General features: G+C 31.4%; 1 protein-coding gene across 6 annotated transcripts in view; it reads right to left on the bottom strand.

Moving 5' to 3' along the window:
• The window catches only part of LOC143229528 (calcium/calmodulin-dependent protein kinase type II alpha chain-like), a 68,625-nt gene that overhangs the window by 35,293 nt on the left and 16,774 nt on the right, over nt 1–16,558 (bottom strand). For all 6 annotated transcript variants that reach the window (XM_076461997.1, XM_076461996.1, XM_076461999.1 and 3 more), the window contains exons 5-12: nt 12,129–12,194; nt 11,290–11,362; nt 9,440–9,542; nt 7,880–7,963; nt 6,768–6,862; nt 5,119–5,241; nt 3,941–4,024; nt 3,089–3,131 (exon numbers count right to left, since the gene is read on the bottom strand). In XM_076461997.1, the coding sequence (XP_076318112.1) occupies nt 3,089–3,131; nt 3,941–4,024; nt 5,119–5,241; nt 6,768–6,862; nt 7,880–7,963; nt 9,440–9,542; nt 11,290–11,362; nt 12,129–12,194 (671 nt within the window). The remainder of the gene's footprint in view (nt 1–3,088; nt 3,132–3,940; nt 4,025–5,118; nt 5,242–6,767; nt 6,863–7,879; nt 7,964–9,439; nt 9,543–11,289; nt 11,363–12,128; nt 12,195–16,558) is intronic.

Raw genomic sequence — 16,558 nt, forward strand, 5'->3', positions numbered from 1 at the left:
GAAACACTTGACCTGCTACCACATACATCACCTGTGGAACATGGCAAGCTCATAGGGTAATATGATGGGAATGGTCCCAAAAATGAAAGTTAAAATAGTTAAAACAAGTTGTTCTGAAACAAGTTTCCTAGATGAGAAAAACAAAACATCACAATGAAAATGGAAAAGTGAAGCCTGATATTTTCCCCTTAAGCCCAGACCAAGGCATTCAATGCTTGTTGAAGAGCAGGTAGGACTAAAACACTGTGTAGGGAAAATTATTGTCTATCCATAGACCCTAGAATTCCTGACTGTTAGTATATGCACCCCCCATCAGTAAAGTAAGGCACAGATAAAAAGATGGAACTCTAGATAAGGTGGCAGTAGAGGAACTTGTATCATAGTAGTGTCCTGACTTAACCCCTCAGGACCAAAGAATAATCCTGACTAAGAAAACTGAGGAAATAAGTGAATTGATATTACTGATCACATGGTTGCATAAAAACAACCATTAAAAAAATTTCTTGTGCTCTTGTCCCAAAGGTATAAATGATTCAAGCGATGCCCACATTTCTAGAAGAGAAAGGACTATCAATGTTGTGGGAAGAAAGAGGTCAGTGTTTTACATCCTGTTCAAAAGCATTGAACCAGATGGGAATCAAATGAGCTCGTCTGAAAGACGAGAAAAAATTAAAAAGTACCCAGACTAATGACACATGGAACTGGGGTAAGGAGAAATGTCTCAGCCCTGAAAATGAAACCTGCATTGGTCATTTCTGAAAGTAGAATTAGGAGGTGATGTTCCAACAATTGAAAAGATAATGCCAGCAGAAACCAGTTATCCATGGAATAAATAGTGTATGCACTGTGCAAAGGAATGGAAATGATGAGAAAATTCATAAAACATGATGAAAACCATGTAAAGCCAATGCAAGTCCTAAGGTGAAAATCTGAAACAGCAATACCTTACTCTTGTGCATAGCAACTGCCGATAGTGGTGGAAAGTTTCCACCATGGCAATGTGCAGCTTAGATATAGACATGAAAGATTGATGCCTGAATCCCAATCTTCTGTTTGTATAGGCCCAACAACTGAAAGGAATAAAACCTTGGAAAGACTAGCATCACACATTCATTACCTCCAGACCAATCAAACCCTGACAGCTCTAGAGTTAAGTTCCAAATCCTGATATATTTACAAGGCAGAAACCTCATTTGTTCAGTGAACAATAAATGTGAAGATACTAAATTAATGATGAATCCTGATTCATGGATTTGCATTGCTTCTGGAACCATGATTAAGGTTGTCACAAGTCCATAAATTCTCAGATATGCTCCCACAGACCCCAAAGGTATACAATTACAACTGACACAGCTGGTGATCCAACTGAGCAACAGAGCCCTTGGATATTGATAGAATATATAAAAAGCTGGTATGCTGGGAGGGGGAAATCCAAAACATCATACTGTAAAAAAATAACAAAGGAATACAAATAAAAGGGAACTTATCCCAAAAATGGCCTTTTTGTTTTGTCATTTTCTCATTCTTTTAAAGACTGTATTGTTTGAAACAACTTATTGCAAGATAAATTTGTTTCATTAGAGAAAAGCAATGTTGGGCTATCCTCTATGTACACCTGAAAAAATCAAATCCTGGATCCCAGCATTACCAGTCTGCAAACACCACAGCCCCACAAGGGGACTAAGAAGCCAACAAACTAAAAGAAGACAGACGAAAAATGAACCTAAGTCCTCTTTTGAATGTGGAAAATTGCCCTCAGTTGCAACCTCACAGCTCCACAGAGGACCACTACAGATCCAAATATAAGTCTCCATCTCACTATGAATAAAACGACCAATATTTATTTTAATAATATAAACTAGGTAACAATGATAGCAGTCAAAGTATCTTCAAACAATAGCAAAACTAGGTATCTGCTAGCGACACTTTTTCAAAAATAAGTAATAAAGTTATATGAATGAGGTACTTGTATACAATACCAGGATAGAGAGTACATTATTTAAGGTGGAGAGTGACATGAGACAAACATTGCCAAGGACGATTAAGTGGAGTATAAAAAAAACACTGAGAAGTGAGAAGAAAGTTATACAAAGAGCAAAGGAATAAACCTTAGCAGTCAGATATAGCTACAAGTGGTAAGTGTTAGAATTGTTAAATCACTTATAGATTACATTTTCATAGTACGAGTTAAAACACAACATTGTTTAAATTTTAACACTGATTATCTATTTATTTAAAATTGAATAAAGAAATGTGTTGTGCTTAAGATTTTAGATTGAGACCTACTGTTCCATGCATAACATTTCCAACTGAATAGCTCTAAACCTACAGTTTTATTCTTAATACTGGCAATTAGAGAATATAATGTTGTAATTAAAAACAGACACTACAACCTACAAATATTGGACACAGGAACCTGCAATACTATTCTTAAACTTGGAAACTGAAATCTACAGCACCAAACTTAAGACTATGCTGGAACCCAGACTTCTATACTTAAGGATAAACATTGGAATCTATAGCCTCAATACAAATGCTGGAAACTTACATCTACACTGCCAAATTCAGAATGGACAATGAAATATGTAATGTTATGCTAATGACTGGACACTATAACCTATAATATTCATCTTCAACTGGAATATTGTAACTCATTAGACTAAGATCCTGACTGTGTGCTTAAACCAAGATGACTAAACGTTTGATACTGAAACCTACATTACCATGCTTTAGGTTTGATACACAGAACCCCAATCTACTATGATTAAGATTAATTATTAGAATCTATAACTTAATCTCTACTAATACACTTCTTGTACTTAAAGAAGTGAGATTCTTTTCCCACAATTACTCAAGTCATTGGGTTTTACTCTATTAAGTATATGTTCAAATGCATGGTTAAACCATCAGTAATTCTAACTCAATTTTAAAATTTGGAGATTAAAAAGAAAGCTGAACTGTTAAAATCAGTTTTCTTGGCTTTAAGCAATAATGATGTTAATTAAAAAATGGTAAATACACGTTAATATATTTTACACTCAATATGGAAAACAATTCTTAAGAAACACAAATGTCACAGAGAACTTACTTGAGAAGTTTCTTGTAGCTAACATAGTGGTTAAAATGGCTCCCTTAAAGAAATACAAGAATTGTTTTAAAATTATAAAACTTTTAATTACTATTTAATACTTTTTAATAAACTTATCTTTCAAGTAATTTACATGTTCTTTTGATGAGTAGTCTACTTACCACACAAAGTAAATTTATGTACTACTATTTAGTTTTTACAAAAATAAAAGTGTTCTTTTAATTCTATAAAAATTTCATTTCACAACGTCAAATACATGAACTTTTCATAATTAATACAACATAATAAAATCACTTCTTTCATTATCTTACAACTTAAAATGCTCAAGTTATTACATACCTGTGTACTTTTTTGTTTAAAAGTGTACACTTTAAAACATTACATTTTTTAATGAAGTTTTCTGTAAAATAGGAAACAGAAGTATTAGTTTCATCCTGAAGTAATTTAGCACACAGCCCACCTAGGTATCCACAGTTTTTCAAGCACAAAGTATATCTAGATGCCCCAAGTATCTTAGCATACAATATATAATTATTATAGTTTCAAAAAAAAAACTTAAAAATTCTACAAAGAATACATAAAAAGTGTACTTCTAAAACAAACATAACTGCAGTGCAATATTAATAAAAAAAACCCATCTACCTCTTCTATTGGTATGCTTGTAAGTTCAGCACAAGAAAACAATTGTTTGAATCTCATCCAACATTCTGACATTATGGACTTACATGTTACCCCACCTGTACTGAGAGAAAGTTACTATCTATAGTTACTGATTTACATCTCCACTGACTCGGCTGATAAACAACACCCTCTGGTGACCTAAATTTCCAGTGTAGATGGGATAATTTTTACCTTAAGTTTACGACGAGCATTAAACTTCTTGAGACATTCAACAGTTTCTTGACGGTGCAGTGTTGACGCAACTCTGTCACGTTGCTGGAAAAAAAAAAATTGTTATACTTACATTAAACTAAATGTATACACAAAAAAGATTTACTCTTGAAACTGTATCAATACATTAATATTAAGATTGACAGTTGTAAAGTTCATATATTCAATATAGAACTGATAAATTTAGAGTGTAACCTAAAAGCGAGATAGATAAATAGAAATTGATAAAGCACTTACACATTTAAGTTAGACATGTACATAAATGAATACTGTTAAACAAATCACTGATTATTAAAACAGTAAAACTTCATCATCAGCAAATATATAAGTTACTGAATTACATTCAACACACACTCAAACTTCAGCTTACTGTTCCAAATATTGTTTTAAACACTTTATTTAAAGCTTGATTACATATTAAATACATTATCTACAACATACAAAACTCTGTATACCAAGAATAAATTGTATTTATGTGGTGTAAAAGTCTAGTCACCTTGTCTTGATGCAAACACATTACCTTTGATATTAATCACATTACAAGTTCACAGGCAACTAAACTGGGTTTATATTTCACATATCAAGATTCATAGATAACTAAGAGTTAAATGACTCACAAAAGAAATATTCCAATGATACTGAGCATAAGTAACAAACTTAATTCATCCAGTTCAATCAACTAAATGCAAGAAATTGAAAAGATTTGAATCAGTTTCATCACATCAAATCTCAGTTTTGGTGGGGTTCCACATGGTTACATTACAAAGGTAATTAGAAAGCTAAAGTACTGCACAGCAAATAATCACCAATTTAGGTGTGGTTTAGCTTAGTTACACACTACATAGGTAGTCAGAAAGCTAAAGTACTGCACATCAACTAATCACCAATTTAGGTGTGGTTTAGCTTAGTTACACACTACATAGGTAGTCAGAAAGCTATGGTATTGCATAGCAAACAAACCCACAAAATAAAAAAACTAGATGTAGTTCAAAATGGCTACACCACACAGATAATCTAAAAGTTAAAGCGTTGCATGGAAAATAAATTTAGAAAATAAGCTTCAATTTAAGTGTGGTTTAACTTGGCTACACCACATAGATAATGAAAAACCTACAGTATTGTACAACAAACAAACTTACACAAATCCATGGATGTTTTAGGGCTTCTGCTGCTGTGATTCTCTTTGCTGGATTAAGAGTCAACATGCTATTTATGAGATTCTTTGCTTCTGGAGTTACAGTATCCCATTCAGGTGATGGATACTGAAAACAACTCTTTCTCAATTTACAGTTTAACCAGTATTTTAAAAAAATAATCCCAATTACTATTAGAACTTAATTTACATAGATAAATACAGTTTTTCAACAGATTCCATGTATGTATATTCACAAATTGAGTCCTAACCTTGGGCAGTAAGGCATTCTTATTCTTAATAAGATCAATTTCTTATGTTTTAACAATAGTTTGTCTTTTTCCTTTTTTTTTTTTAAATGAAGTTTTGCATCAATGCCCTCAATCAAATCTAAAATGTTTCTGTACTGCTACAAAAAATATTCTATAGACAAACTTCAAGTCCTATACTAAAGTAAGTAAATATTTAATATTTTTCTTTTTTTTAGTATTATTTTTCTGAAATATTTTGATACTGTGAACTAGTATGCATCTGAATTTTTGAGCTGGATCATATTTCAGTCTTTGTGATGTGATGATTGTCTCTGCATAAAGACCCAATCAAGATTAGTTTTAATCTTCAGACAGATACAGTTCATGGAAAATGAAATGTCAAGACACCATACTGAAATCAAAATGTTTCTCACAATGTATGAAAAAAACATTGTATGATATAGGATTTAAATCTTAAAGGATATACAGATTTTTTCCAGTTTGTTAACTATATATTAAAAACACTCTTCTTGAGTTTCTTGAGCATGACAAAAATCATAAGTGACATTTTATCTTTGCTACTGTCAATTAACAAACTATTGGAAAAAATATGTTATCAAAATAGTTGATAACAAGAGCTTGAATAGCGGGAAAGTGTGCAATACTCAAGTGATAAACTATGACATACACAAACACGCATGTACATTTATCAATAAATTAAAAGAAAAAGTACAATTATGCTTAACAATATACTATTGCATTAGTTTTTGCTTATCAAAATATCTGAATATATTTAAAGTATCTACTGTTTGTAAATCTCATGGTATACACGAGTCAGGATCAGCTGTTTCACTTTATATGTTTTTAAATTTTTTTACTGTATTTACCTGTGTGGCAAAACCATAAAAATTTACTCCTTACAGTAACAAGTGGTTATTATGAATTTCTGACTTATCTAAGAGCAGTAATACTTTAAAATAGATAATTCACAAAGCTTAATTTAAAATAAAAACAGTCCTTATTGGATTTAAGTCTCGGTATTTAAAGGTATAAATATATATTCATGATATTTCACCCATCATTCTATTACATGAACTCAACGTGCATTACTATCTATAATTTAATTCTCTGTTGCCCTTTAGATGCACACTACTACATACAAAAAAATCATAACTTTCTTGAGGATTACGACAAAACTTGGATATAAAATTAATGTAATGCACATTTCTCAATACACATCACATTGATTAAATCTATCTTACACATATTACTTTATGTTCATTACTCTTAACACATTTTAAATTTATAACTTTGTAATCATTACTAGTAACTGTTCTATATATCACTTAATACTCATTTACTTACACCTTTGTTATACAAATTACTATATAGCTAGTTTACTTACATCGTATGCACCAGCTTTAATCTGAGCATAAAGCCTATGCTGGTCTTCATCCCAAAATGGAGGATAACCCACTAACAAGATATACAGGATCACACCTGTAAGGTATAAGTGCAAATTTAACATGCTAATGATCAATAAGAACTGACTGAATAATAAGGTGTAAATGTTATACTATATTTACTTCTTCAGTGTCCCTAAAACTGTATGTACACATTTTACTGATGTCAGAACTGTTAAAATTGCAATGGTGAGCATTTCTTATGTGACATTATTTGTGTCTGTTAACTGACCGACAGACAAAGAGCACACACTATTAAAAAGTGGTGTGAGTAGTTAAAACAGGAGACCCTTCCAGGTAGTTTTCAATAAATTTTTGGAGAAATTCTGACCAGAAGCTATCCCCATGCCAATTTAGAAACATTACACATGCAAGACATTAATTTCTCACATTATATGCCTTTGAATGCTTATATATGATTTAATAAATATATCAACACAATTTTCTGGTATTCAAAGATCACCAATAAGGTTAAGAAAGTTAAACTAACTTCTTTAAATAGAAATTTGAAATATTTAATATTTTTCAGTGGACCACAATACCATATTTGAAATAAATTTGTATCTTAATACTTACATATATTATTATAACAAGATCATGTTTATTTGTGAAGATTTTTAAATGATTAATTATTTAAACAAATGGTTATTTAACCCTTTCAGTGCTGAATAACAACTTTTAATGTTTGGCATGGCACTAAATGTATATGTTTGATACTTCAACAAATTATGGTATCAGTACTAAAAGCATGATATCTCGCCAATAACTCAACAAAAGTCCCTGAAATATTCAGTGATTGTACCCAATACTATATATGTTAAATTCAATACATAAGAATAACAGGAATAAAGGAAGGTTGTCTGCTGCGCTGAGCCTTCAAGTTAACTGTGGTCGCCAAACACACTGAAAGGGTTAACAAGAAACAATTGTATTAGAGAAGTGAAAGAAAAAATATAAATGAACACTATTTTCTCTGTTCTTCTACCATTTTGTCCTCAAAAGCTCACAGTCAATACTTAATCTAATGTACAATAACAGATGGGATGTTACTCACCACATGCCCATATATCAACTGGTTTTCCATAAGGATCTTTCTTGAGAACCTCTGGTGACAGGTATCCTGGGGTTCCAGCAAAACCTAATAAATACAAAACAATGAGATACTGTAGATTAATTTTAAATCACATAATATACTTTGTTTTTCTGTAAATGGTAAGAGAAATTTCTGTTTTTGTACCAATCTGATGAAATGTTACTTATAAATTCTTTAAGCCTATATACTGTCACATTTATTGTAACTCCAGGTTTTGGATCTAATAAATAGACTTTCACTCATTTAAATAATTTAAATTGATCCACATGCAAACATACTCATTGACAATGAGACACTTGGATCATTGCTACACTATCAAACAATCACTCAACACTGAAGTTCATGAATTCTTTTATATTTATAGTACAAGCTTAAAGGTTACACTCCTAAAAAAATGTTTTAAGTTGAACAAATGAATGTGCACAATACAAAAGGTTGTTATTTAAGTAATCATGTTTTTTTTTTGTTCATAAAATGACTTAGCATTTCTAAATTTCCAGCATAAGATAAACAGTGAAAACAGTTACAAGCAGAATTTTAAATAAAAGCACTTAGAAATTCTCTAAGTAACCTTAAATATAGACTAACTTTCATATGAAACAAAATATTACACTTTCATATTTATATAATGATTGTTATTCTTTACAAAATATCATGTATAAAATACAAACCGTGTTTTCAACCTACTCTCAACAGAATCAGTTGAAAATTTTGAATTCAGTGATGAATACATGTAAAACGGCACAAAAATTCAACCTTTTGTTTAACCTTTTTACCATGGGTGGATAAATTACACCCATTACATATTTTCAAAAGTAACCATAAAGCAGCTATACCATAAAATTGTTAAATGTACACATCTATACAGAACTTTGCTGATTATCATTAAACATTACAAGACTTTAGACACAAAATAATATTTTTAGATCAAGTTTTAAATATTTTTATGCATCAGAAAATTGTCATATTTTACATGCATACTTTCTATAACCTCTAGATAATTAACAAATTTATTTTTTAAAAGTTCTAGGGATAGAATATGAGAAAGCAAGTGAAAACTGTGTTTATGAAACACCTATGGAAACCCTTATGTTACAGTACTTGTCCACAACATGCTGGAATATTTTCTATGTATCAGTGACCTCTTGACATTTAATTCATCACCTTCAAAAGTTAATCAGATTTATAATTTAGTATTTTGTATATAAACCATACAAATTTGCTCAAAATTCATCCATTCAGTTTTGAAATATCCTGCTCACAAGATTAGGACAATGAATGGATGGACAGAGGTAAACCAATATGCCCCACTGCAATGCAGAAAGCATAAAACTTTAATAAATATTATCATGGAAAAAGCCTTGTCTCCATTTCTTCTAAGGCAATTTATGTTAAATGATTTAACAAACAGATAATTCAGCTCTATAGTTTGTTTTACAGTCTTGGATATTTAAATCTTGGAAGCATAAGAACTGTACTGTATTATCTATCTATGTAATTTTTATTTTCCAATATACTTACCATACCAAGCTTGCTGGTCTCCCTGTACTTCAATAGCAAGACCAAAATCAGCAAGTTTTACAGCTGCTCCTTTAGCTTTGCTTGCAAGGAGTAAATTTTCTGGCTAAAAGGTCAATAAGAGGGTAAAAAACAACCAATGTACTCACTAACTATATAATAGCAGCTGCATGTATTTATTTAATATATGTGATGGTATACAAATAAAAAACAAAGCACTGCAAAATCACAAATGTTGTTAGGGTTGTGACTAACAGCTCTAGCTTAAAGAGGGAGAATATTTCTTTAATATACAGATAAGGTTTAAAACTAGTAAGTTAAGGTGTTTTGCGTTTTTGTTTTATATCAATAGTATAATTACTTTTAATTATATTTGCAAGTTCTCTATTTATAGAAAAGTGCTGACTGATTTAGACCAGAGTTATCAAGTAGTGATTATATCATTGTAGTTTGAATAATTTGGAAATATGACAATTTCATGTGGATTAACCAAAGGTTTATCAATAATGTCTTCCTTCACATTATCATCAAGTTTTAAGTGACTAACTTGTCCAGTAATGATGACAGAACAGTTATATTAAACCTCTCTCATTCTCTTGTGCTACTAATTTTATTACTTGGAAATAATTATTGTTAACACAATAAGTGTAACAACAAACATCATTCGACAAGTTATCTAACAAGGTAACAGAGAAATTAAGGGATAAACAAAAAAAAATGCATAATTAAAACTTACACTCAGTCAAGAACATCTAATTTGAAAACTTTTGCTCCTTAAGCAATGCAACTCAATAAAGAGCATTTCTGGAAAGCCAGGTAATTGAGACAGACTAATTACTTAAAGCTAACTACAGACCTTAGTAATATATTAAATTCAAACTGAAAAAAAAAGCTTTGTTTTTCTTGACTATTTGCCAGTCAACTGAACAGCAGTTTCCTTACATAATAACCAAAACTAAAGGAACAATATCTCACCTAGAAAGTACAATATAACTTGATTTTGAGTAATAAACCAACCATACAATTTCAATTCAACATGTCTTGTTTGATAAATCTCATTTGACTATGTCCGACAAAAGACATATTAAGTTTTATTCTGTGATAAAATCCTTCAAAAAATCAAGAAAAAAAATTCTATTTAGCAACACAAATAACATCTACAAATAATGCACACTGTCAAATCAGGGGAATCTGCTGATACTGAGAAACAGAACTTATTTTTAAAGGTAGTACTGGCAACAGGTCTTATATTAGCTGCTTTCTCACATGTGTCTGCATTCCATTATTTCAACACATTAAAACTGTTTTTTTTACATGTAATTTTTTTTTCTTTTTCAAAAACAGGTTCTTTTCACCCAACTGAGTATCTCTATTTTTTGAGAATTTCACCCCTGTAGATGTCCAAAAATCAACATATATAATTTGTAACTCGTACATATACAACATCAAAATTCAATGATCAACTTTTAGTTAATGCATGTAGTGCTATTTCCTCCTATTTAGTTTTGCCAAACAAGACTTCTTTAAACAAACCTATTCTGATGAAAAAGAAAATATTAACCTTTTTTTTTTGTGTTAAAGAGATCCATATGCAATATAGTTTTATATTTCACTGAACATTTTAAGAAAACTTTTAAGGAATTAAAGCTAACACAGTACATGGACAAAGAGAATGATGAAAGTTTTAAGCTAAAAAAACAAATCCCTCTTTAGGACTAAATAAGGACACAACATTCATGTTTTCCTGAAGATGTAATCATTAAAATAACATTTATTAAACACAAAGTGAAATAAAATGAACTGTATTAAACACTTCATTCAAAGCATAAAGCAATACATATACATCTACAGACCTTGAGATCTCTATGTACAACACAGTTTTGATGACAGTGGTTTACACTCTCCAAAATCTGCTGAATACAGTGACTGAAAATTTAAAAAATTATTATTTATATTAATAATCAAATAAATGCATAATAGTCATGTTTCTTTACACCTATATTAGGATATCTAGGTATACCTACAGCATTACAAAAACATATAGATATATATTTATTTATTATGATAAACAGATATATTTTATCTTGTCATGAAGTTCAAATAAATAATGAAAATTTAATTTTGAAAGAGTAGTAAAGCTAACAATACATTTTATATAGAAGACTGTCAATTCTTCTATAAACATTTTGAAAAGATAAAAAATTCAATACATGCACATACAGATCAACATTGTAAGTATTAAACATTTAGTAACAAACAGGATATAAACTTTTACATTCCATTTAACATTAGCAAACAGTTAAAACATCATAATGTGAGACATCTTAGATCTTTAAGCCAGAAGACAACACTTTGTTTGTCTGGATTCAAGATACAACAGCAATTACCTTCTCAATTCTATCTTTAATAACTCCTGCTATCATTCTTTCTGGCTATGATTATTTCTTCACTAATCATGTTAAATGTTATATCTTCCATCTGTAATTCATTCCTTCACAACTACATTATATGAGCACTTAAATATCAGCAATAATATTGTCATTTCATCTCCCTTTTGTCTTAATATCCCCATGCCCAACAATAATACAAGGACTAATACCTAACACATCACTCTCACTATATTACTCTATGTCTACTATAATTTAAAGAAATTTCTCCCTCCTGGGACTCTAATACAGTTAGGCATTATTACCTGGCATCACTCTCACTATAATACTCTCTGGCTACAATATCTTCAAATAACTCTCCACCTGTAACTCTAAAAATAAAAATATACAAGTAAACAGTTTATAAATCCAAACCTCTTAGGAATAAGAACTAATATGTGTGAATAACATTAGGTCAACTGTCTTCAGTTAAATATGTGATATCAAGAAATTAAAAAAAGATTAAAAAATTAATACAGTAATGAAAGAAATTCAAATAATTCAGCAGTCATATAATTAAAAAAAACTTCTTAATCCTGAAGTTGGGTCATTAGCTTAATCTACTGATATGGAGTATACAAGCAAACATATGTACATAAACTGTAACAACTACTCAACAACATCTACATTATATTTTTTTACAAAAAATACCAAATTTTATTTTAATAAGATGTAACTCTGGTCTGACACAAACTGTAATTCAGATGGGAAAACATGCACAGCTACAGCATATACCACAATACTTTTAAAAAAGTGAATTTAACCATTATATTGAAAACATTATAACAATACTGATTTACTACCAAAGCAGTATATTGCTTAGGAAGCTAGCACAGCAATATTTCAAATGAAAATTAGAAAAGAATGATGTTTCTTAATATGAAGAAGACCAGTAGCAGGAAATGCAAAAGTGAGGAAAAGAAGGTTCCTTGAAAAGTCTCATTTGAAATATTTAGCCAAGTTATTTCTTCTGGCACAGACATCTATGCATGCAGTATCCTGCTTTACCTCCAGTTCTTGCATCTCTTTGTATTCTTGGTGTTTTGGTAAGCACTTACCACCACAAGCAAGAGTTCCTGGTGAAGTCAACAGCTGAGTATTCAGATTGTCCATTTCAAGGTGGTAGCTCTCAGTGAATGCATGACTTCAATGTATAATAGGGCCATGGACTGAAGACTTCTAATAGGTCTAGAAATTCAAACCCATTGAGAACATTTATGACAAAACAAACATTGACTTCAAGGTAGTTTCAGGTTGCTAATTTCAAAAATGTAATGTTCTAGATTTTAAAACTGCATTTTGATGCTTCAGAGGGTTTCACATTAACCATTTGTTTAATGCCAACTGGAGACTTAAAGACTTGCAGAGGCAATTTCAGAATACAGACTCACAAATGAACCATTCTAGAGCATTTTGAGTAAGATTAAAAACTTTGTTCCATCTTGTTTAACATTCTATTGTAAACGAAAATTGTACATCAAATGCAAAACAAGTGAAATTGACAATGCATTGTTATAATTCCTTTACTCAATATCATTTTGCAAATACTTTCATCCAGTTTTTAAATATCTAATTTTTTGTCTGACATTTATTGATTGTTAATGGCAATTAATTTACCAGTAAGTCATGCTGAAACTTGGTAGTTAGCCTTATGAATATGATAAATAGCTGCATCCACATATGGAGGTTGCACGACATGAATGATGTAGCTGTATTTCATTATTTCACACCTCACATCATTCACAGTATATATGTACGTGGCCCTTATTACAGAACTTGTAGAAAAACATCTTCAGTGTTGGTAAGTGAATGTTCTCCAGCTGACAAATGCCCAAAATAGACTTTGGTAATTACTGCTTCCATTCACAAAATTGACAGCCTTTAAAAACAGCCTATGAAGCAGTTTTAAGAAAACCAGTGTATCATTACAAGCAGATAATCCAGTTTTTCTCAAGACTATGTTCAAATTAACAATTTATAATCTGAACACAGCCACATGAGCACATGCATGCACCCTTGTGCAAATTAATTGAAACAAGATGGAAAATTACGATTTTTTTATATTTTTGGCATTTTATTTCTGAGAATCCAAAAATTACTCACAAATTAATACATGATATGACCCCCTTTATTTTTCAAAAAATCATTAATCCTCTTTGGCATCGAGTCCATGAGTTGACTGCAATCTTTACTAATTTTTGGATCGCAGTACCACACCTCAATTATGGCCTTAATTAGCTTATCTTTCATAGTACAGTCTTTTCTCCAAAGTCTTTCTTTACAAATTGCCCAAAGATTTTCAATAGGATTTAAGTCTGGAAAGTTTCCAGGTCAATCCAGCACCTTTATTCGTGTTGTAGTCATAAAATTCTTCACAAGTTTCGACGTTTGCATGGAGCCAGATCTTACTGAAAAATGCCAGATCCATCCGGAAATCTCTTCTTCAATTCTAGAACGACTTTTCTCAGCAAAACTTCGATGTACTGTAGTCCTCGCATCATACCTTCTATGATATGCAAGCCTCCAATGCCATAGTAGCTGAAAAAGCCCCAAACATCTTCTTCAAGGGATGTTTTACAAACTGACTGATGTGAGATTCTCGAAGTTTCTCACCTGTAAATCTGTGAACATGCAGACTTCTTTGACCCTGTATGAAGAAATGAGTCTTGTCACTGAATAACACCTTCCTCCATTGTTTTTGCATCCAGTTCTTGTATTTCAGACCCGATTGATACAGTTTTTTCTTCATTGAGTTGGTAAGTTGTTTTTTAACTGGTTTCCTTGCCCTTCTAATGCAATTTCGAATGATGTAATGTTCCTCAAAATTTCGTCATATATCCCAAAAATAGATCGACCATACTGCAAAACACAGATAATGATGCCACCTGTGTGAAAATATTGTAAAATGACCATTTGTTTCATTTAATTTGCACAAGGGTGTACAGATTGTTGCTGATCTGCTTACTGAAAGCAGCAGCAAGGACAAAGACTTTGTATAATGATGTTGGCATACTCCTTCCCAACATGACTGGCATACAAACATACACGTTTGCTTTCTAATGCCTTGATATTCATCTTCCCACAACTAACCTTAAGCAGATGATATTGATGTTTGTATGCTGTTCTATGATGCTAAGTAGATGATGTCCTGGACTAATGAAAATGTTTACTTGGAAATTGGCAGAGGTTTCCCCATATTCAAAATTCACATCATCTGATTCCCCAAAACATCAAGCAGAAAGTTGAAATGATAGAATGGAACAAAGGTTTGAAGAACATCATCATCAAGCACATTTGCAGTTGTAGGTTATCAGCCAACGTTACTGGGGAGTTGTCAAAAGTTGTTTTTTTTCAGAAACAATGCAATTTTATACAAATTCATGTTCTCTTCTTAGTTGTATGGGTACTGATGCTTGTAGGAAATATATTACCCAAATTACTACCAGTATCATCAACGACTGTATGTTCCTCCTGAATAAATGGTGAAATTCTTTCAAAACCAGTTGACATCAATTTCACTGTTTTGATCCAACAAAGGTCAACTGTGGGTATTTACACTGTAGATGTCTCTTCTATTGGCAATTTCAACATTCTACATCATTTCCAAGGATATTTCTGACAGTCTCTTGGAAAAAGCCTTTGCCAGGGTGTTTATTCTATACATCTCTCCTGCCTTGATTGTTGTTTCTATGACTACCATTTTACACAAGTGAATAAATCCCTCCTCACAACACTTGTCTATCTCAGCAGGTGGTTTAGCAGACATTTTAGCCTGGTATAAGCTTTATAACATGATTTATAGTATTGAACTTCAACTGCTAGATCAGTAAGTCTAATTTTTCAAAAGTATCTCCTCCTGCTATTTTTTATATCTGTAGATCTTTTCAGGACATGTTCAGCTTCATATGCAACACAATGTCAAACACTTTGCTTTTCTCTTCCAGTATACCCTTCAGTCATAAACTTTCAAACACTCTTCAAGAAAGTCTCTATATTAGCAGCAAAATGGGTTTGCATTAGGAATAATTCCAGTAGACTGACTGTTTTAATCCCAGTACTGATTGGAGCAAAACTTTAGGGCTGGGCTACTCCAACCTTGTTATAGCAGAGCCATCAGTTATCTTTGTGAGACTGGCTGCATTCTTGGCTTTCTCCAACCATTTTTGTTGGAACTTGCCATTCTTGCTGTGTCTGTAAATTTAGCATAGCATTTATCCAAAGTCTAGTCTTTTAAGACTTTAAAAACATATAATATGTGATGAATTATCAGTCAAAGAACAGGAACACATGATCAGGGAACTGTACTGTTTCTGTAGGTAACTGCACATAAATATCTCTTTACCTGCTATCTAGATTAGACTACTCTTTAACACATTCACAGATTTTCTTGAAACTTGTGGGTGATAGCCTTGTAAAGTTACTTTCTTCTTGCACAACAGAGCATAAAGCGTGCTAAAACAATGTATCAAGTGACTCTTCAGTTGGTGATTCAAGGTAACTAAGGTGAAATACAAAACAAAAAAACTTTGGAAGGGGAAAAAAAATAAGTATTTTTCAAATGCCTATTACTAATTGGTGTGCAAATATCTTTTCCAGAACTTTATTTTTTTGCAATATCTAACAACAACTCTACTTATTCTAACTTAAAGATACTGGTCCCCTCAGCTGTCAAATGAAAGTTAAAAGACTAACTTGA

The sequence above is a fragment of the Tachypleus tridentatus genome, chromosome 10 (assembly GCF_004210375.1).
Source record: "Tachypleus tridentatus isolate NWPU-2018 chromosome 10, ASM421037v1, whole genome shotgun sequence".
NCBI classification, from domain to species: Eukaryota; Metazoa; Arthropoda; class Merostomata; order Xiphosura; family Limulidae; genus Tachypleus; species Tachypleus tridentatus.